Genomic DNA, 23,393 nt, shown 5'->3' with positions numbered 1-23,393 from the left:
AAGGGCTGATGGAGATGGTATTGAGTTCAATTTCAAGCAGCTTGCAAGACAAGGCATCACCAACCTTGTTCTTGAGTCTAGGCTTATAAACAATCTCAAATTGGAACCCTAAGAGCTTGGATAACCAACATTGTTGATCTTTGGTTGTGATGCATTGTTGTAGAAGGAGTTTTAAACTCCAATGATCAGTATACACCTTGAAATTGAAGCCCAATAAGTAGTGACGCCAATGTTGAACAGATAGCACAAGTGCCATTATCTTCTTCTCATAAACTTACTTGGACAAGGTTCTATCTGACAATGCCTTACTAAAATAAGCAATAAGGTTGTGATCTTGCATGAATACATCCCCAATGTTGTGGGTTGAAGCATCACACTCAATAAAGGAGCCCTTGGTAAAATCTAGAAGAGCAAGAATCGGGAAGGTAGACAAACACTTCTTGAGATGCATAAAGGCTTGCTCCTATTCTGATCCCTAATAGAAACCATCCTTCTTGGTGAGCGTGCTGAAAGGCTGGGCAATCTTGCCATAATCCCAAATGAAACGAGATAATACCCGATTAGACCAAAGAATCCATGAACGTCCTTTTCTATAAGTAGGACTAGCCAATCCGGAATTGCTTGCACCTTTGAAGGGTCCAACTCAACACCATTTTCCGAAATAACATGTTCTAAGTAATCAATGGAGGACAACCTAAAAGAACATTTTTTGCGATTAGCAATAAATTGATGACAAGATAAAATTGAAAACACTTCAACAAGATGAGAGAGCCAATCGGGACTATATATTAAAATATCATCAAAAAAGACCAAAACACACCTTCGCAAAAGTAGGTGAAATATTGAGTTCATGGTGACTTGGAAGGTTGAAGAGGCATTCACCAAGCCAAAGGGCATGACGAGATACTCGTAATGATCATCATGTGTCCAAAATGTTGTCTTATAGATATCTTCCTCTTGCACCTGAATTTGAAGGAAGCTTGATTTGAGATCAATCTTGGTGAAAATCTGAAATCCATGTAATTAATCTAACAACTCATTGATTGTAGGAATTGGATATTTATCCAAGACAGTGACCTTGTTCAAAGCTCAAAAGTCCATACACATATGCCAAGTCTCATCTTTCTTCTTGAAAAGGATGATTAGACTAGAAAAAGGGATCACAGAATGACGAATGACACCCTGTGACAACAATTCTTGAACCTGACATTCAATCTCATCCTTGTGGTGGTAGGCATATCAGTATAGGCGGACACTCACTGGTTTTTCCCTGAGAATAGGATAATTAAATGGTCGTGAGTGCATTTTGGAGGAAGCCCCTATCGAGGGTGAAAAATAGAGTCATGCTGGTCCATAATTTCCTATAATTTAGGATGTTCGAGGATAGGGGTGTTGTGAGAATCCAATTCACATAGCGCAACTAGTTCCATGGAAGCTCCCTGAGTAATGCCTTGCAAAACCAAAGAATGATGATCATCCCTGATATGGTACCCTTACAAGGTAATCAACTAATCCTCATATTTGAAACTCATCATCTTCTTAGTCCAATCCATAGTAGTACAACCATAGGTGGTGAGCCACTCTATCCCCAAGACCAAGTTGAATCCCCCCAAATCCAGCACATAGGCACTGACCTCAATAATGTACTCGCCAATTCTGACTGGTAGAGCTTGGCAAACCCCTTAGGATAAGCAATGACTACCATTTCTCGAGCAATAAAGTTGTGACTGGTGCCACTATCGACGAGAAGAAGAATCGGATAACCTACCAATGTTCCTTCAAGTTTAATGGTTTTGGATCGTGCTAACTCACAAGGATCCAAAGCACGATAGTCTAGAGCGAGGCAGGCCATTTCATGGTTGTTGGAGACCAGTGAGTCATCAGAAACGGGCTGGGGTTCGTCGCTCGGGTTATCTTCTTCCCTAATGAGTAACCGAAGATGTTTATCGGGGAAAATGTGAGTTAGGCCCCAATTATGGACACATTTGAAACAAGTACCCTTGCTATTGTAGTCCATCAATTCATGGTAAGAGAGATTATGAGTACCTTTGCGGAAGGTTGAAGCATAGGATTGGCACAAATTGGATCTAGGTTCTATATATGTTGGCCTAGTGGAACCAGTAACGGACTAGGTTGGCCTACCTCTCTGAGTGATACGAGCACTGCCTTGAGGGGTCGAATTCAAAGAAGAAGAATATTAGACCGGAGTTACGGTACGCCAGCTGAAAGAACCATCACCAAAATGGTTGGAACAGTTGAGCTTGTGTTCAATCAAACGTGCGACGAAGATGAGGAAATGGAGATTTGGGGGTTCGAAAGCCAAAACCTCCATTCGATTATCTCACGTAAGTCGCTAAGGAAGACACCCATATATTCCTCCTCTAACATCAAAGGAACTTAAGCCATTAACACTTCAAAAGCTTCAACGTAAACATCCACAGAATCGATTTGATGGAGGAGCTTAAGTTGGGAGAAAAGGTTATTAAATTAATGATCACCATATCGGTCCAAGAGGAAGCACTTAAACGAAGTCCATGTCAATTAAGGGGTGTAATTGTAAAGGTCCTTGAACCAGTGCTAAGTCATACCTTCCATGGAGATGTGAGCGAGCTAGAGACGCATGTTCGAAAGGGTAATTAGACTGTGAAATATGCCTTAGCCTTAGCTATCCACCCAATGAGTTCCAAGAATTTGTGAAATGGATCAAGGGTGATGAGGGTAGGAAGGCATTGATTGATTTGTATAGGCGTAGGAAATTGGAGAAGAAGGCAGCTAATAACTCAAAATATTGGTAGCTACGTGAAAGTGAGAGGAAGCATGCTCATACCCTTTATCCTAAACGTGGTTGAAGCAAGTTAAGAAGGAGTTTGAATCCTTCCTAGTGACATTTCTAATAAAACAAACTAATATTTACTGATAAAAAAAAAAACAAGTGCATCTGCATTGACAATGAACCCAAGGCTTGTTTTGTTCCTATTTGAGTATGAAGAGCCTTCTAGGGCATATGTGTAATTGGAAGCTTATATTATGAAGCTCATTTCAAAATGAACAAGGGTCATCAAAAAGTTGTTTAAATGTTTGCACATATGTTAAAATACCAAGATTAAAGTGTTGTCAAATTTTTAACTTAATTAGAATAATTGTCTTATATGTCCTAGAAGCATGATGTGGTCTATATTATACTATTCTTTTTTAGTTGTTTGTGGGTTTTTTTCAAGTGTCACACTTGGATTTTGGAAATGTTCATTTGGGGATTTTGCCAAGCCTATTTTTGGGTTAACTATATTTTTAGATGTCCCTAAACTTTTACATGTTTTCACTTTTAGTCCCTGAACAAAAAATTGACCAGCCTTAGTCCCTTCTCTTTCTGTCCATTTGTGTTTTTAGTCCCAACTGTTAAAAGTTATTGTTAAATGATGACGTGAAGAAAATTTTATTATTATTTAATTGCATTTTATGGCAATCCATCTTCTAGTAGTTAAAAACCACTAGAAAATTGTCTTTCTTCTTTTCCCCATCCTTAAGAATTCTTATCTTTTCCCTTATTTCATTTCTTATAAGTGAAATTAACACATATCCAACGATTAAAATTCAGCAAAGATCAAAACCTTAAACAACAACAACTGATTGAATAATGCTAAAGATTATAAACAAAGAATGGATTTGAGATTTGTAATTGAAAGGTGTTTATAGAAGATAGTTTCTAAAGGAGCAACCACCGAACACATTCGTGTGATTGAGATATTTAATAGGGGGGAAATAGAGAGAGAATAAAAAAAACAAGAAAAGGAATTATTGGATGGAAACAAAAAAAAATATGGGAATGAATCACATAACATGCAACAAGTGAAAGATAAAGAATTTCAAGAACGAAACACAAGTTTGAAGAAAAACCCAAAGTGAGCATAATGGACATGCGCCGCAACTTCGTACTCGCAACGTGGCGGCCACCAATATGTTATTCCACAACGCCAACTGTAGAGGCCAAACTTACTAGGAATGCCTGTGAGGAGAAGGCAATGGATCTTGACACCACTCTCTCACACAAAATCAACGACCTCGAGGCTCTCACTGTGGGATCTAGTTTAGGTTGGGGTTTGGTTCGAGATCTAATTTTGGCTTCTTGATCCTAAATATTGTATTGTTGATGTTGGGTTTTTTTGGGATTTCTATTTCGATTACAAGTTTGGTGATGGTGATGCTGGGATTTGAAGGGCGTTTGCTAATTGAGAAGAGGATTGATGAGAAGGGGTTTCAATCAGAGGGGAAAAATAGTTTATGTGGGTTTTTAGTTGCCAGAATTCGTTTAATATGTTTCAAACACTTCGAGAGCAAGCATTTTCTAGCGAGTTTTAACCGCCATAATATGTACTAAAGTAAAATAGAATTATATAATAATAATAAAAAAAATCGATGTCGCCTCATCAATTAACAACTTTTAACGGTAGGGACTAAAAACGCAAACTAACAAAAAGATCACGGACTAAAACTGGTCAATTTTTTGTTCAAGAACTAAAAGTGAAAACTTGAAAGAGTTCATGGACTAAAAATATAGTTAACCCGTAATTTTTATGTCCTAGTAAAAATTTATGTTGCCTGTAGAAGACATTTTTTAAGAGTCGAATATTTATGCATTGACCGTGCAAAATAGTTTTATATTGTTATCCAATAACGAATAATTATTTAAATTACTTTAAGATAATTATTTTAAAAATCAACAAACTTATCATATATGGTAAGTTGTGATTAGATAATTATAAATTTTTTTTCTTTTTTTAATGAATTTAGAAAGTTACAAGAGATATAATAAATTTAATTTTTTATTATGAAATTATGTATTCTGCAAAATTTTATAATAATTTTCTTATTATAAACCATTTTCTTGTCCCCTCTAAATATTATCTAAATCCACCATTGACGAGCATGTAGATATCACATTATCCAAAATATCTAATGTTAACATCACACTTTGTTAACCAGGCCATCAATCCATTAATCCTTTAATGGAGTTAGATATTAAAATAAAAAATAACATGTTTTAAATATCGAGAAAGTACGATTTTTTTTTTTTGGAAACTAAAATCTATATAAAAAATTTAAGGAAAACATATTTTATCTTTTTTTTTTTACATTTACCAGACATTTTATTTCTACTTATACTTTTTTATAAGTTATCAAGATATTATTTCTTTCAAATTGGTGATTTATAAATTTATTGATTTCTGTGCACTTATTTTATTGAGACTATTTACCGAGGTGAAACTCTAAATCTAATTAGAGAACAATATCAACAGTACAGATGATATGGTATCTAAGTTTTTTCCTTTTTCCCTTCCATCAGAGGCATCAAACAGGCAACGTTTTATGAACAAATGGTAGGAGTGGCACCATTAGTTGGAGATGAAACTAAAGTACCATAACTCGTGAGAATGTCTTGAGGAAAAACTTTTTTGTTGTGCCTTATATTTGATCACTTTGTTAAATAACAATAATAATATATTTCATAACATCCATCTCTTATAAAGAAATGCCTGACTGGACACAAGTCAGTTTCTTATCGTTTCTATTTCTTTACCCATTTTATTTACTATTAAAATGATTTTTTTTTATTGAAACTTTTTCATAAACTATAGCATGACCTTCTGTACTAGTCGATTTTGCCAAGTTTCTATAATTTACGAACCACCCTCGCCATCAACAATCCCCAAATAAATAAAGTGGCACATGTTTCCATATCTATTTTTAAATATATAATGATCATGAAGGATGAAATTAGTGTATACTAATTTATTACTTTATTCATTTCAGTGCGTGGGTTAACATACTAGTGATCATATATAACTGCTGCCTTCTTGGCACTCAGATAGCCACAAGTCCATATGTTCTGTAATCTGTTGCCTTACTTTGTGAACTGCATCAGGTGAGGAGCAGTTCTTCTCATTACCTGAACAAAATTCACAACCAGAAATTCAGAATGTTAGTTTACTCAGCACAATCATTGATCACATAATTTGATTGCTGCTTGCTATAATATTATTATTTTATTTTAGTTAACAACCGTGCAATTGAGAGAAGGAATCATTATCATCAAGTAATTGACGGGATAATATGAAGCTAACTTTTGTAAATTGCATGTTCTAAATTGGCAACATTTCATAATGACAATAATTGGAGTGGAAATGTTATGCATACCTTCAAGGACCAAAGGAGATTGAGGACATCCTCGAAAATCAGTACAATGGGCACAATTGCTACATGTGATGGTGTAGGAAGGCACTGAAAGGGTTAATATATATAACAATTAGGCAGCATTCAGTGAACGAATTGAAAATACTATATTTCATGAAGGAAGAACACTATATTTTATGATTGTATCACATGATTAAGAACTTTTTCCCACTCCCTTCCTCTATCTGTAAACAAACCTAAGAATACTACCAGATCCCATCTGAGCCAAACCCAACATCATGCAGCTAACATTCAAGCAACTGAGCACAAAAAATTACACTTAAGTATGAGCCACTCATTTGTCACTTGATAGCCATCAAATAAATAATTCACCAGGGACTCAAGAAATACAGTTTTGACATATTGCAACTGAGATGGCAAGGATAAAGAATGTTATTGTCTAAACTTCTTCGTACCCCATTGCCCAGAGGCTCTTCGCTATGCGAATGTATGGGGGAGGGATGTTGTACGCAGCCTTACCCTTGCATATGCAAAGAGGCTGTTTCCGGATTCGAACCCATGACCAACAAGTCACCAAGGCACAACTTTACCGCTGCACCAGGGCTCGCCCTCCCAAGAATGTTATTGTCTAAATTCATGAAAAATTATATGGTAACTCACGATCAGGAGATGAAGTTTGTTTGGACGCATGACGCCAAGGATCCTGTGAGCCATTTGCAAATACTATTTTCGAACCTGTCCATGTACATAACACAAAAGGATGCATGAAATCAGGTCAAATTCAAGACGCTTCGTATAATAGTACATTCAGAGTAAAAACATAGAATGCAAAATATGTAGCATCCAGACATAAGATGCCATAAAGAAGTTTTATGCTGAAGAATACATGTTTAATAAACTAACTTTTTATGGTATGTACATAGTTTTGATTGAAATATGTAAACATAAAAGAGAAAATTCATTTTCAAAATGACTTTCTGGATTGTGTTCAGGAATCAGGATAACAATCAACAAGGCCTAGAGATATATATTAAAATAAGAGGTAATGGTAACGTAAGAGTCATAAAAGCACATTTCTTTATAAAAAATTTGCATGTCTTATTTAAATGACGGAAAAAAAGAGAACAAAAATTCAGGCATAGATAAGCTTCTAGACCAGCAATTTTTGTGCCTCCGTAGTATAAATTAGTTGCATCAACATCAGGAAAGATGCCCTCTCCAAAGATATTTTTGCAAAGGTCCATATGGTATCTGCAATGCATGAGAAAAGAATCAACAACCGCAAATATTAAAGAATAGTGTAATAATGAAATATTAAATAAGAGGAAAGAATCCTGTCAATAGAGGAGTATATAAAGTGAACAGTGAGGATGAGGAACTTGCTTTGCATCAATTTCTGAGGAGCGTATACTATCATTTGATGGAGCCACCTGAAAGAATGCAACTTCAGTGCAAACTTGAAACCACCATAATCGAGTAGAACTGTCTTCATTGATAGCAGTTTTCTTCAAGTACTCCTGGTCATAAGTCTGCACATTAACACCAAAGGTTCCAATGTAGTACTCTTTGACGTATTTGGCATAAGCATCCTGCATATTGAATTATATAGTTTCCATCAGATGTACTAGTCAAGAAAGACACAACTCGCCACAGAGGGAGAGAGAGGAATAGGGATATGTGTTGACAAATGAATGTAAAAGGATAACCCAATGCCGAGAAATTTGTATTTCTTGATTGCCAAAGAACAAAATAAAGAAAATAGATTTTTCCTCCAAGGTTTTCCCCTTCCACAATTGCACACCTGGTCAATTCCCAAATGCCAACAATACAGACTGACCCCCTTCCCTACATCCTCCTATTCATTTGTTTATTTATCACTCTAAACCCCTCTATCTAATATTCTAACCTCCCCATTTACCCTATCAATACCACCCCCTGAAATTCAACTTTGTCCTCAAGGTTGGAATCTAAAAAATGAATAATATAGGAAATACCATTATGGGTTTTACTGTAGTGTTAAGAGAATGAGCAATTCTTTTCAATTTATAGCCTCCCAAAAATTCCTCATGCTCAACAGTGTGTAGCTTGACTCCTATAATTTCCAGCATAAGATCTTGACAGGGTAGAAGGACCAACGTTAATGGCAGAATTTTTTTTTTTGTTTGTGATCAGCCAGTGTTAGTTGTTAGTACCGGGGGGATTCAAACCCATGAGTCCATGACCTCTCCCCCTTAACCACCAAGCCAACTTTATAACCCCTATGGCAAAAACTAGGTAATCATCTACGTTGTCTTGTTCAGATTTATGCTATGGCTGGAACTGCAAGAGAGTGATTGTGGGTAGTCTCTATTATGTAGGCTTGGACTTGACCCATTACATCCAAAAATAAGCTTGGTTTGCAGATTTTCCCATTTACCCTCTTAGAATTTGAGCTTAAGGATGAACTCAACCCCACAAAATCGACTTATAAGATGAGGACTACCCAAACCTTATAAGGATTACACTGGTTATATCTCTGGTCAATATGGAATCTCAACACATCGTTTTTTTTTTGGCGAAATGCATTTGTTATCACCTAGAACCTCTAGGGAAAGATATACAAGTAGCATCCGCTAAAATAGAGTTACAAATAAAATTTGGCAGTATATCAAAAAGATAATAATCACTTAATGAAAACATGTCATTCTCAGCTAGCTTGTCAGCAACTTGATTTGCCTCGCAACGAACATGCACCCGTAAAATATTACCTTCAAATTTATGAATGCCATGAATATTCTTCACCAACATATAACAAGGATGAGAATGGCAGTGGCTACAGCCTTTAATCAAAAGATTAATAGCCCCTAAAGAATCCGATTGCAACTTGATAGTTGAAACTACAAAACCCTCTTTCCCAAGCAAGCTTAAGGCCATGGAAAATAGCCCAAAGCGCAGCCATGAGAATGGTACATGATCCCAGCTTTGCGGAAAACCCATAAATGAAGGTACCAAAATTATCACAAATAACCCCTCCACAAGAAGCCTTGGCACCATGATCCATCACACTAGCATCACAATTAAGAGCCACCTGTCCTACATCTAGAGCTTCCCATCTAATGTCGTGAGTCCCATGAATGCTGCCACTGTTGTCAACAAGTATATCACTGCGGGAGTTAGCAGCCACACAAGATGTCACGAAACTAGAAATCCTCTCAATAACCTCCGTCACATTCCACTTGGTTGCCTTAAAAATGAATTCATTCCTCCTCTACCAAGATATATGCAACGCAATTGCAAAGAAAGTTCTCCAATAAACACACCCTCTCACACCTAAAATTGGACATTTGGAGCATGGAGCTGTGGACAAATGTGAGTGGCCCAAATCAGTGGCCAGATAAAGATTTGGGATAGACTCATATCATCTTAAAATTTGCACTTAAGGCCTAACTCAACCCTACATTTGTCAAGAGTGAACAAATACAAGTGGCACAATAACAAATCTAGGATAGTCTCTGATGCCATACAGTGTGTGTTAGGAGACTATGAGTTTCTATAAACCTAGATTAAAAAATAGAGATCTTTCCCCTTTCACAACTGAGCACTGACCAATTCCCAAATGTCAACAATACAGAATGAATCCCCTTCCCTAAATCCTCTAGTTTGTCACACAAACCCCCTCTAACTGACAAACAAACTAATATTCTAACTTTCTCTTCCTCCTTTATCCTAAGACTTATGGTATGGAGAGGATAGATATACACAACCTTACTCCCCCCACTCCCGAAGCAGAGAGGCTATTTCCAGGATTTGAACTTTTGAACTCTAGGTCACAACAGAACACAACAACCTTTTCGCTGTGACAGGGCCAGCTAGCCCTCTAACAAATGAAGGCTAGAATAAAGGCAATCATTGATTATCTAATGTAAACACAAGTGACAACCACAAGGGACATACATAAACATAAACCAAGAACCATGCATATCATTACAGAGGACATCATATTCTAATTTGAGACTTTATGCCCCAGCTTTCATGCAATGTGAGAGATAGAATGGATCCTTTCCTGACTAGAGTTGTATAATATGACTAAGAATTTTACAGGACTAAAAACTATAATTTAGAGTGACAGAAGGAAGAAACGAAAACAAAATGCAAACTATTTACTAGCAAATGGTGAGCAATGGGGAAAAAATCAGGTAGTTTGTAATTTATATTTAAATCACCCATATCCCTTCCCTCCAAAAAAAAAAAAGAAGTCTAATTGAGCAATTTCATGATATTCTGGAAAAGGACAGAGATTGAAAACAATACCACCAAGTCCTCTCCAGCATTCTTTGCTTCAACCATAGGCTTGCATACTTTATCAGGATTACCATATTGAAACTGTAACATTCAAAAAACCAGAAAAAGAGAAGACAACATAGTGAATTTGAATATAAGAGATGGAAATGAATTAAAAGTAACAGCTAAAGTCATAATGCTTACTGCTACAGCAGCAGCATCAGCAATTAAATACATAAAGTCTCCATCTTTTTCGAGCTGCAAAGCAGGGAAAAAGTCAGAATGCAACATGACAATCATACTAGATAGTCTACTTGGCAACAGGATTCATGTTTATGGGTGAAGTATAATTTACTTCTGCAAGAGTAAAGGAACAGATCTTACATCATCTGCATTAAAAGATGCCTTTAGTTCCTTTCCATTGGTTGCAAGTTTGTGCTCAATGAGTTGAGTAGTTTCTTGTAATACTGCTTTACATTCAGCACCTGCTGACTCACCAATCTGCATGTGAAAGATAGAACTCACTCAACTAAATTCAAAATTTGACTGAAATTGAATAAAAGGGAACTTTGACTTATTTTAGCATCTAGAATAGAAAAAACAAAAGATGTATGTGAAACAAAAATAACTATGTTCACCTGTTGATCATATTCTGTGAAGTTATAAACAGCAAGAACAACTGCAGAACTTGCCAGACTTCCACATGTTAAATGGGGAAACTTGAGACGGAACCATGCACTGAGTGCTCCAGCATATGAGCCACCAAAAACGAACCAGGGGTTTTCAGTTTTTGTTCTATTAAGCTTTGCATTTAAGGAATCCTACATGAAAATGACAGCAAGAAATCAAATAAAATGAGTAGCAATCTAACAAACACCATATACAACAATGAATTGTTTAAAAAAATTGACTTATACCATAAAAAAACTAGAACTGAAGTGAAAAAACAAACAGAAGATGGAAATATGATAAACCAACAGCTATAAAGTATTGAAGAAACACAAAGACATTGCTTGATGGTTTACCATATATGCATTAGATATAATCAAACAAGCATGCAGGAAACTGTAGAACTGGAAAGTAATGCATGCACATATTTTACTTTTATCCACAAACCAGTCAGAATCATCACATATTCCAAGCCCCGGCTGAGAACACAAGCAATAATTGCTGAGGATCAATATGATCTCCTGTTCTTATGATTCCAATTAATTTTGTTTCTTCGTTGATAATAATTTTGAAGTCTCAAGAGCCAATTGGGATTCTCCAACATATCTTTCTTATACTGCATGCAAATGCAATTCAACTTGTTTTAATCAACATAATTAGGTAAATTCACTAAATTGAGTAACAGAAAACATCATATGACAATTATCTCAATGCGACTAGTTTTACACTGATCCTCGGTGATTCAGCCTAAGTCGAAGATGGACCTCGATAAGTCATATTAGGAAATATTGAAATCTGACCCTCCAAGCAATGGAGGCCTCATATATATCAGATGCCCATGAGTAGTTGTGGGTAGTAACTCCTAGATTGTGGAGTATCATGGGTGAACAGGGGATTACATGAGGTCAATTGTGTATGATCTATATAATGCATTTGGTGAATTATATATAACTAGGTCAGATGTCACCCAACCTTATGAAATAGGCTGGGTGACACAATGAGGAAATACCACTGATCATTGATGACATTAATCTACATCTGAATGTCATTCACAAATTACACAAATCCCTTTCAGTAAACATTTACAGCTTTTTGAAATTTTGGTTCCAAGCATCTTATATGTGAACAATGCCAATGCCTTGTATTACCTATGTTTCTTTAGTATTCTAAAAATTTCAAACTTGCCTGATAATACTGACGAAAAACAGCCAAATCAAAGAGTGCCTGCTTGGATGAAAGATATTTCAAATTTTCTGTCTCCAAAGAATTAAATGGGGAACTCTTTCCATAGTAGCGATGTTCAAGAGTAACCATAGCTGCTCCAAACTTCTTTGCCAGTACCTATAGAGAAAATAAAATAACGCATGGAAATTAGTTTATATTATTATCTTTTCTTGACAAGAGCCACATCATTATTGAGAAATGCTAGCAACACTCTTTAGAACACATTCACTATCGACTAAAATATATTGGAAATCACAAAAATTTGTGGGTCTCACTTCTTAATTAATAAGTCTCGCTCTTGATTTCATAATTTCCAATATATTTTAACCAATAGTAGAGCATGCATTAGAAGAAGTGTATTAGAGACTGTGTTGCTAACACTCCTCTTATTTTATTGGAACAAAAAGAAAAGTAAGTCTTGTTGGGGAGAAATTATTAGATAGTCTTCTCGACCACCATGTTCCCAATTAATATTCATATGACATGTAATCAAATGTTATTAAATTCTTTTCATAAATTGTAAAATTTGAATGTGTTATACAAACATTGGTTGAGACTACAAAGAGCTGGTGGTTATGAACTGTCGAATAATTTCTCCTTGGAGGGGGGATGAACCTTAATTTTTAATGTGTGGTCATATTTAAATTTTGTCTACCTCCTCATAGAAAATAAATACATGGGGACTATCTAATATATGTGCTAGGACAGAGAGAAAAACACAAAATTTGTAATGTAGATGACTACCCTTTTCCTTACTGTTGCTCACAACAATAGACAAAGAATTGTGATGGTGCCAAAACTTATGATCTTACAATATTTGGTATTGAGTCTTGAAATCAAGAGTTGCTTAATCAATAACAAAAATTTGGACCAAGGGTTGCAACTTACACCAATATAGTCATTTGTTATCCCATTACATGGACCTTCACCACCGATTACCAAGAAAATTGGTCCATCAGGAATCCGGAAATAGTCTAGAAACTCGAAGTAACGTTGACGGAATTGATGGTGATCCTGTGGTGCAACAACCAAATACGCACAACTAACAGCATCAGAATTCGATAAACATATGAGGTAAATACACCAAACAATCCCATTTTTTATTATTATTTTCTTAAGAAAGAAAACACAGGAGCATATTATTTTTTTGCTAACACATACTCCTCCCTCTGGACTCATATATAAGCAAAAGGTGGTCTTGTATGTTGGACTTAAATATAAGCAAATTTGACTAATTTTGTCCTATTTAATGCTCTCATTCCGAAAACACTTTTCATTTAATTATAATTCTATTTTCAATAACTTCTTTTGACTCACCATAGCAAGTTCCAATGAAGGACATTTTAAAAACAATCTTATTTTTTAATTGAAATTAGGAAAATTAAATGATATCAACTAACTTTAGGTGTGAAATTAGTTATTTTTGCTTATGAGTATTTTGCACTTGATGCAACCATACTCGAGATAGGACCATTAAAAACGTCTCCCTCTGAATATTTCATGCAGTTGCATAAGACTCGAATTCAAGACTACTGGTTAAGCAGGAACAATCAAATTGGTGACGAGCATATTTTGATGCAAGTTGAAAGAACCAAAATCAAAAAAAAAAAAAAGAGAGAGAGAGAGAGAGAGAGAGAAAGAACTATAATCCACTCAACATTTCTCCTTAGCTTATAAAACTTTCAGCATCTAAAATTAATTCCCACCCACAGTAAAATCAAGGGTTGCACTTTACAACTATCTATCATGTAAGCTAAGAACTTTACTTCTATTTTGCATTTAAAGAGAAAAAGAGAGAGATTGAGAGAGAGAAAGATACATAGGGAGAGAAGTGATCGAGGGTTTGATTGAACCATTGCTCCTGAGTGGTGAGATAACTGCCCTGAGACAGCTTATTGAGCAGAGTACGAGGAGGAACAACTCCGTAGCTCAACGCCGGAAAAGAAGAAACAAACACCAACAACAACGTTAACAGCGCTGTCGTAATCCTCCAATCCTCTTGTTCTCTCATCCCTCGTTGCTACTTTTAGCTTCCTCGCGCTTCAGTTTTTGGGTTTCCCTTTGAAAATAGAATATTATTGCAGCGTTTTTACCAACCTGAAATATGGATACAGAGACATTGACTGAAGGAAATAAAAAAGAAAAAGAAAATGAAGTTGCTTACTTGCTTCTTGCTTGTCAGACTTCACTTCTACGTGAAGACTTGAGAGAGACGCGTGGTAATAAAATGGAACTGACAATTTTTTTTAATTTTAAAATTTAGTTAATCAGAAATATAAACTTTGTTTCGATAGTAGTCGATAACTAAACTAGGTACAATTGATTCGTTAAAAGTTATAATATAGTTACTATAAATATTTTTGTTTTACGATTTTATTTGAAAAAAGATTAGGAGATGATATAAAGCAAGCAAATATCTTTTTAATTATCAAAAAATAATAATTAATTAAAAGGAAATATTCATTTTTTTTAATTTTAAACTCTCTATTTTTATTTCAGAAAACTCATTAAATTTTATATTAATTATATTAAGATAATTAATATTAAATATTTTAATAAATTTTGTATTATTTTTCTTGGATCGTTGATTATTCATCAAATGATATATAAAAAGATTATCTTATAACTTATCATTTTATTATGTTCTGGTCTTCTTATCTTATCTAGTGTCATAATTTTAATAAATCAAGTGAAACTTAAACATTTTAATTTTAATAAAGTACATGTTAGTGATAGTATTTAATAATTAAATAATCTAGTATATCATATCATTTTTTTTGTGAAATAGTATATCATATCATATGCAAAAACATTTAAATAGATTAAATATTTTTTAATTAAATGATTAGACTATATTGAAGTGAAGATTAACAATCATTAGTCAAATTTTACTCACCTCTTACTAAAAATCTGGATTAGTTTAGATCTTTTTCTAAAATAAAAAAAAAAATTTATCAGTTTATAAATAAGCACATTTTCTCATTTTTCTCAAGAATCATGAATATGAGAATTATGATTTTTGGAGATAAACGAAATGTGTTTGGTTAGTTATAAATATTTTTTGAAATATTTATATCAATTTTCTTACTATCAAAGAGTTAATGATATTTTTTACTAATTACTTTAATTATTTACCACATCACTTAATCTAACAAGAATAACATGATAATTTTCTAATATAGTAAAACAAAATATTAACTTCGTAGGTTAGATTTTTACTTCTTTATGAGAAATTAGTTAAAAAATATTCTCGAAAAACACTCTTTTCAAGAAATGTTATTTTTTAAATTAGATAACAAAGATAGAAAACTAAGATCCGTTTGGGGTTGGTTATCATCTTTTTATTTTTTGTTTAAAAATGCAAGCAATTTCGAAACAAAAACATGAGTTGGTTCTTTTCATCTTTTTAAAACAATTTTTACTCAATTTGAAACAGAACAAAAATTAGTTTATTGATTATTATTTCTGTTTGCTACCCTTTACCCTAAACAGTCACGCTCACCCTTCCCTTCACGCCACTCTCGTTTCGGAGTGAGAGCGAGAAGAGGAAAATTGGGAGCACCGAGTTGGAGAGGTTGGGTGTGGATTTGAATACTGCGATTGGGGATGTTGATGGGCTGAGATTGAGGAAATGTAGAAATCAATTTATGAATTTTAGTGCTGCTGGGAATGCTAAGTGTGGTTCCTTGGAGAATTTGCCCAAATTCCTAGTCCTTATTTCATTCAATTCTTTTCACCTCAAATTTTCTACCCATCAATGTGCCCTTTTGAGCTCTCACTTTTGAACCAACAAGTGAAAAATAAACTGAAACTTATAAACTCAAAACATAAGATTCTCAACCTACAATAAACTGAAACAAAAACCAAGATTCAAAATCGAAAATAAAAAATCACTTCAAACAGAACCTAAGATTCTCGACCTTAAATTCTCAGGAAATTAAAAAAAAAAATCCCTTCCAAACGCTCCCTAAGTCTTAGCTTCACTTAGACACATTTTGGAATTGGATCAAGGATTAAATACTATAGAACTTAAAACCTATTACATGTTATCCTAAGCTAATCTAACAACAATAAATCCCATATATATAGGCATGCTCATCAAGTTTCAAAGGATTGGTATCTTCAAATATACTTGAGTCTCTTTATCACCAACACAATGTTTTCAAAAAAATATATTCTTAATATATAGATCATAGATTCCTTCAAAAAAAATTTAAACTCTATACTAATGTTAATAGCTTTTCTTTTAGTAGAGTACAAAAATTTTAACATTTTAAATTTATAATAAAATTACACTTAAATGATTTATAGTAATACTTTATATTGATATCTCAAGATTATATAGTCTTACTAATAAAAAATAATAGTAAATAATTGTCATATTAACAATTTTATCACTTATTCATTTAAATTAATAATAAATATTTTATTGAAGAAGTGTGGAAAATTTTGATGCCAAAAATAATTAGGGGCTCAAGGCAATTGCCTCATTGGCCTAGTAGTTTACACATGAGTGCTGCTAGGTGCACCCAGCATTTTTGTTGGTGCAACCAGCACTTGTAGTGAAAAGACCATAATACCCCTCAGTTATTTTTAAAAAAATTAACTCGAGACTCTCTCTCTCGCCCCGCGTTTTCCCTTCTTCTTCCTGCAGTTTTTCTGCTTCTTCTTTCTGCTTTTTGCTTCTTCTTCCTCACGTCACCGGCCGTTTCGGTTTTCTTCTTCTTCGTTGCCGTTAAGAGGAGGTTGCGGGAAGAGGTTCTTCTTCTTCGTTGAGGAGTTTGCCACCATTGTTGCCGTGAATAGGAGGTTGCCGTGGTGCATTGAGGAGGCTTCCGCGAAGAGCAACGCCGCCGTCCACCGTCGAGGGAGCTTCGTCACCGTCCACCGTCGAGGTAAGCGTTGTGACCCTGTCATTTCCACCATTGTTGCCGACGATAGCGTAGAATGCTTATCTGAAAGTGGACCTATGAATATTACGGATCACGTTGATCCGTAAGCATGTTCCGGATCACTTGATCCGTAACACTCAAAGCTTCATTTTAAAAATTGCCAAATATTTGATACATTGTGAGTTTTTTTTTTTAAATTAGGAATTTTGGTTATTAGGATCACCTCTGAATGTATGCTAAATATTTGATAAATAGTGTCATTTTGGAGAATATCAATTGTTTCAATTTGATTTAATGCAAATATGTAATTGCCTTTTATGTAATTACCACTTAGAACTGAATGTCATATCAAAAAACTGATTCAAACGCCCATACAACCTCAGCAAATTAAGTTCAAAAGTAACATGATTAGGACAAACATGTCTGCATAAATTTTTTTTTTAGTGAAATGTGGATAAATAGATATTTTTTATATAAAAAAACAGCAAACAAAATATATATTATCATGGTACCATGGGTACCCAAAATCTGTTACAAATCCCTATCCATGTGAAATGCATTCCTGGTTAGATTTATTCATACTTGAAAATAGTATAAAGAAGCTAACCAAAGCTATAGTCACATGTAAGTATGCCTTCGTATTTATCTGATTACCCTCAATTATAGGTAAATAATATTAGAGGATGATCCAGTGATCAAAATTTGTTGAATACATGAATTAAAGCATACCTTCTTAGATACCTTTGGATGATCCAATGTCACATATTTTGCTTCAATTTCTGAAGCCTGTGCAGGCTCTTTGTTTACATTGTGTGGAATTTCCTTAACATCTTTAGCTTCAACGTTAGGACTTTCTTCTTTACTTCTCCCTTGTTCAACGCAGACAACTTCTTCAAGTTTCTCTATTTGGGAACTACCTGATCTGCTTTCTAGTTCTTCATTCTCTTTCTCTCCTTCAACGGATGAACCCTAATAATCTCTTGAAACTACAACATCCTCCTCCAAATTATTCTCATCGGTCCTAACAATCTCACCAATTGAATTGGTTTATTGCTTAACCTTAACCCCTTCCATAGAACCTTGAGTATCACCACATTCTGCATCAGTCCAACAAGTGTTACAACTCATATCTTCACCATTTTGATGTTGTGATCTAGGAGAATCTTTCTCCTTATGCTTCGCTTGAGCCAACAATTTGGCTTTCCGAGCTGAAACATTCTTGTAAATGAGCTTCAAAGTAAGCTTTCTTCTAAGCAACTGATCCAGGAGTGGCGCACTTCTGAACTTCTTCCAAGTACTTGTTTGGTTTGAAAGCAGACCATTTCTCCCAAGACAAAGAATCATTCTGAAATCTACCAAATGAAACAGACACTTGCAAAGCAGGATTGGAAGTTGTTGTCTCCCCCATCTGCTTACACAACAGAAAGAAAAGGCATAAACAAAACACAAAAACAAAAACTCTGCGTAGATACAAGGAACCAACATAAAGACAATTCACAATAACACCAAAAGCACAAATTTGAACAAATATAAATTGGGGAATCAACAAATCAGTCATTGTCCATGCTAAAGAGTTTTAAATTGGGGAATCAATAAATTTTAACAAATATAAATTGGGGAATCAACAAATTTTAACAAATACATTTTAAATCTGTAAAAAAAATCATATTTTAAAGAGTTTTAAATTTAGAGAGAAACTTAAAAAACCTTAAACTAAACTTAAACTAAACTTTTCAAATACATAATTGTAATGCCGAGAACTTTGCAAATAAATAGTAGACTGAATGACAGCCCTACAGTCAATGAAAACCTGACAACTTGCATGACTTTGAGTCAATGAAATTTGTGTTAGACCAATGAAATTTGAGTGAATGAAATCAGTGATGAAATTTGCGGTACTCATTTGCAGATCATGGTTAGGACCAGAGGATTAGGTCGTGCCTTAGGTCACGTTATTGGCAGAGGTGTGGGCATAGGAGATCGTGATGATTCCAATGATGCTCCACAGCGTCGACGACCTACCGCATCCGCACGGAGGCAGCGAGTACCTGTGACTACGGTGCACGATGAGCCAGTGGTCCCTGCGCCAGATGTAGAGGTTGACGTATTTCCGGATGTCCCGATGGCACCAGCTGATGTAGAGGACAATGGGGCAAACATTCCTGCAGACACAGGCGCGCAGGCTGCTGAGGATGAGCATGAGGGATTTTCGGGTGGTCCGAGCGACCCATTCGTGCTGACCTAGTATGCTGATCACGTTGCTTGCAGCGTATGGACGGGAGAGGTATTTATAATATTTATTTTTAGTTACTTGTTAATTATACTTTATGATTGAAATTAGTTTTCCTTTAAATGATGATTTTAACAAATTTTGTGTTCCTTTATATTTCAATTCAGGAGCGTCCTGAGTTGAAGTTATCCTCTCACGGGAGGAAGGTCCATAGTTTAGGCAGGCCTGTCCCTGCCATTGAGGGACTAGTTGCTGGGACAGGACTAAGTCCTCTGATCGCGTGTTCGATAGACACTGGCGATCGGGGACGTTTGTCCTCGTTTTTCGAGCGGTGGCACCGGGAGACGTCTAGTTCAGATGCTGGTGGACTTATTGATGGTCTCTGCAGAGGCTGTCAGGGCTGAGACAAGGCAGTGTCGTGGACCATACGTACGCCTACAATGGGTACGTGATATCTACGAGCGCCAATGCCAGGCAGGTCATTGGACAGCTGCGACTTGCGCATATCTTCTTTATCTTCTGGGTTGCACTCTGTTTGCTAACAAGAGTGCAACCAATGTGCATGTTGTGTATTTGGAGGCCCTTTGTGACCTCAGTCAGACTGAGAGGTACGCCTGGGGAGTGGCTGCCCTGGTGCATATGTACGACCAGCTGAAAAATGCCTCTATCAGCAGCAGCCGACAGCTTGGCAGTTACATCACACTGTTGTAGGTAACAAACATGTTTTTCAATCGTTGAGGTTCAACAATGTTTAACTTTAAATTTTGTTAGACTTTCATTACTAATGTTTATCATTTTGATGTTACCTTTGTAGTGCTGGATATAGGAGCACTTTCCCTCAGTCGCGAAGTCCACTGTTGATCAGGACTATGACGAGGATTCGCCGCGTGCCTGTAGGTGGATTGTGATGAAGAAGACCGTGAAGAGCATACGTACACCGGCGTACAGGGAGCGCCTGGACCGACTCCGAATTCTGGATGTCTGTTGGATCTCGTATGGGGAGCACCAACCAGTCCGGGACTTCCATTTGATTTCATGTTATTCCGGTCTCTTGCGCTGGGGGCCTGTTGCTGTGTATTATCGACCATAGAGGGTCGTGCAGCAGTTTGGGTACACCCAGACCATTCCTGCTCCGCCTGTCGATTCATGGGTGTCGTATGATGATATACACGACAGGTGGATGCACTACTCAGATCATATGGTTCCAGCAGGTAAGGTGTGCGTTGTGCCAGGTCAATGTACCAGTGACTACATGGACTGGTTCTTTCACATCTCGCATCCTTTCATGACACTAGGCCATGCATTAGATCCTCTGCCAAATGGTCATGCTCCGCAACCCCGAGTCGTCCCTCAGGCCCCACAGATAGATATCCCTCACGTGCCGGAGCCAAGATCTCCGTCGACATCTGCGAGGCCCGCTGTGGAAGAGCCTAGACATGTAGTGGTAAGTAATACTAATAATTTACGTCATTTACGTCAATGTTTTCATAATAATTTGTGTAATCTGTTTGTTTTGTATTTAACAGGAAGTTTGTCATGGGATTGCTGAGAGGTTGGAGCGCCATCTGAGCCTAAGGGTGGTCACGCCAGGCTCATCGACACATGAGGTGATCGAAGAATGCCTCGGGATGGCCAGGAGTGTCACACAGGACCAGCTAGTATATGTTAGGTCTCGACGCAGGTGGCGCACGGATCAGGCGTAGTTTATTTACATATTTTATATTGATATTCGATGTATATAAAGATATTGTACTTGAACTGACTTCATTAGTAATGTTTATTTTATTTATTTCCATTAGTAATGTTAGTTTTATTTATTTCCATTGATTGTGTATTCCCTTTGCCTAATCTAGCTTATAAAATTTTATAATTTTATTCTATCAAATTAAAAACCTAGAATGTTATCTCATATTTTACATTTGTGTCTATATGCATGCGTGTTAGTAAAATGGTCTAGTTAACTTAGTTATAGTATATGTAAATTATTATAAATGGTGTAGTTAACTTAGTTTACTAACTAATAAAAAGTAATTTTTAATATAACTTTAAATATAATTGAAATAAAGAAGTTGAAAAGGGTGTAGAAAAGAATAAATTAAACAAAAAATCGAAATTGAAATAAAGAAGTTGAAAACATGGACACACATGCTTAAAAAACTTCTAATTAATTTTTTTTTATAATTTTATTCTATCAAATTCAAAAAAAAAAATTAAAATTTCTCTCCTCAGATAAAAATCCGTATTTATATTTTATAATTTTATAAATAGGCATAACATTTATATTTTATTTTAAGAGACTAAAAAATAAAACCTTCTAATTTGAGAGAATAAAAAATAAAACCTTTATTTCCATATTTTGCATCAGAGTTACATGTACTTTGTTAAATATTTTTAATTAGTTCAACATTAAATTATTTTTAATCGATGACAAAATGTATTTTAATTAACTTTTAATTTTATAGTAGTTTCTTTAAAAAAAAATGAATTACTCGAGTTTAAATAATTAATTGTTATTTTTCGGTTGTTGTAGTTGTTTTTTTATATTTAAAATAAAATTGGAAGACCGACAAAAAAGTAAAAGTAGTAGAAATCAAATTTAACAGAGAATGATAAGTCATCTTCCATTTCCAGAAAAAAAAAAAAAAGTTATTATGCGATACATGAATTCAAACAGTACATTAACTTCAACATAGACAAAGGAAATTAAATTTGTATCAAATACTACAACTAACTCATGCTAATTTTGCGACAAGGATAACTCGTCTTCCATTTTCAGTACAGGTTTACTGAAAACAACTAAAATTTCTATTGGCCCAATCTTTTTCCAGTAGTTAGACTCAATCAACACCTTCATCACGTCGTCGTTGGTTTTGAGTTCAATTATTTTGAATTTTATAACTTTTTCTGAATACTCATGGTGACTTGCTTTCCGAAAAAATAATCGTCTTACCATTTGTGTTTCATCAATACCATAAGGGAGAATCCCACGAGGCGCAACTTGCTTGATCAAATCCTTCAGTTCATCCATGGTACATTCGATGGGAATGTCAAAGTTTTTGAGATTTTTTCCTGTGAACGAGTAACCAACAAACTCATTTTGGCGTGACATGTTCCACCTCCCATTGTAATATAGCAGGGCATCATGAGTAGGGGTCATAGTAGCTTCAAGTAAGTTTAAAATATCATCTGGGGTTCTAGCAATGCTACATAATAACTCAATCGGACCAACAAACGAAAATTCATGATTACACATTAACATTGTGTTAACATCAGCATCATCTTTCAATTGCATACATTGAAACCAAAATTGATTACCTGCATATGTGAAAGGCTGCCGGTAGTAAATTTCATCCAAAAATTGCTTGTCGGTTAGCTTAAGGGTATTGTGTATTCTGGTTTTTAACGTTTGAAAATCACACCCGTTAAGTACTCGAATGGGAACTGGAGTGGAAACTTGAAAGGAAACACCACTGTCATTGTGAACAATGGATCCATTTGGAAAAATAAAACCTAATCTGGAGTTCACAACTATCTGACTGCTTGTCTCTCCCAAGAATGCCATAGTTTTTTGTAAGAGTTGGGTTGAGACTGAAACTTGTGCTTTCTTACAGTGTTAAGTTGTGTCATATATATATATGAGTTTTAATATCAGTGCTGCATTTTTTAAAGATTAAAAATACGCATGCACATGCTTTTTGTATGTGTTGTCAACTACACCAATGACGTGACATGCTTTAGCTTGCATCAGATCTACATGTGTAGTCATGTTGTGCAAGGTCCTTTCACACGCTTTATGTTAATGCAGACAACAATTTATCATACACGTTTTTTCACAATGTGTTGTCAACTCAGACAATGATATATCATACATGTTTTTTTAGAATTAAGTAATAATTTTGTTGTGGACGTAACAAATAAATGTGAATATC

General features: G+C 35.2%; 1 protein-coding gene and 1 pseudogene across 2 annotated transcripts; both read right to left on the bottom strand.

Annotated features, from left to right (window-relative positions):
- Positions 1–5,727: 5,727 nt before the first annotated feature.
- Positions 5,728–14,632, bottom strand: LOC100806381 (probable serine protease EDA2). Of its 2 annotated transcripts, none has more exons than XM_003547903.5 (13): positions 14,507–14,632; positions 14,162–14,439; positions 13,231–13,356; positions 12,304–12,459; positions 11,088–11,270; positions 10,834–10,950; positions 10,654–10,707; positions 10,480–10,551; positions 7,573–7,778; positions 7,346–7,440; positions 6,850–6,924; positions 6,193–6,276; positions 5,728–5,944 (listed from the first exon to the last, which is right to left on the bottom strand). In XM_003547903.5, the coding sequence occupies exons 2-13, from the start codon at positions 14,351–14,353 to the stop codon at positions 5,832–5,834; spliced, it is 1,473 nt and encodes a 490-aa protein (XP_003547951.1). In that variant the 5' UTR covers positions 14,354–14,439; positions 14,507–14,632; the 3' UTR covers positions 5,728–5,831. The 2 variants fall into 2 exon arrangements, with proteins under 2 accessions (XP_003547951.1, XP_014624399.1); XM_014768913.3 differs by having other exon boundaries at positions 14,162–14,401; positions 14,507–14,610.
- A 2,932-nt stretch (positions 14,633–17,564) lies between these two features.
- On the bottom strand, positions 17,565–18,651 carry LOC100775739 (protein WVD2-like 7; annotated as a pseudogene).
- Positions 18,652–23,393: the final 4,742 nt, after the last annotated feature.

This window comes from Glycine max, chromosome 16 (assembly GCF_000004515.6).
Source record: "Glycine max cultivar Williams 82 chromosome 16, Glycine_max_v4.0, whole genome shotgun sequence".
Classification (NCBI taxonomy): Eukaryota; Viridiplantae; Streptophyta; class Magnoliopsida; order Fabales; family Fabaceae; genus Glycine; species Glycine max.
The sequence above is the reverse complement of the archived record's forward strand: the minus strand, read 5'-3'. Positions and strand labels throughout refer to the sequence as shown.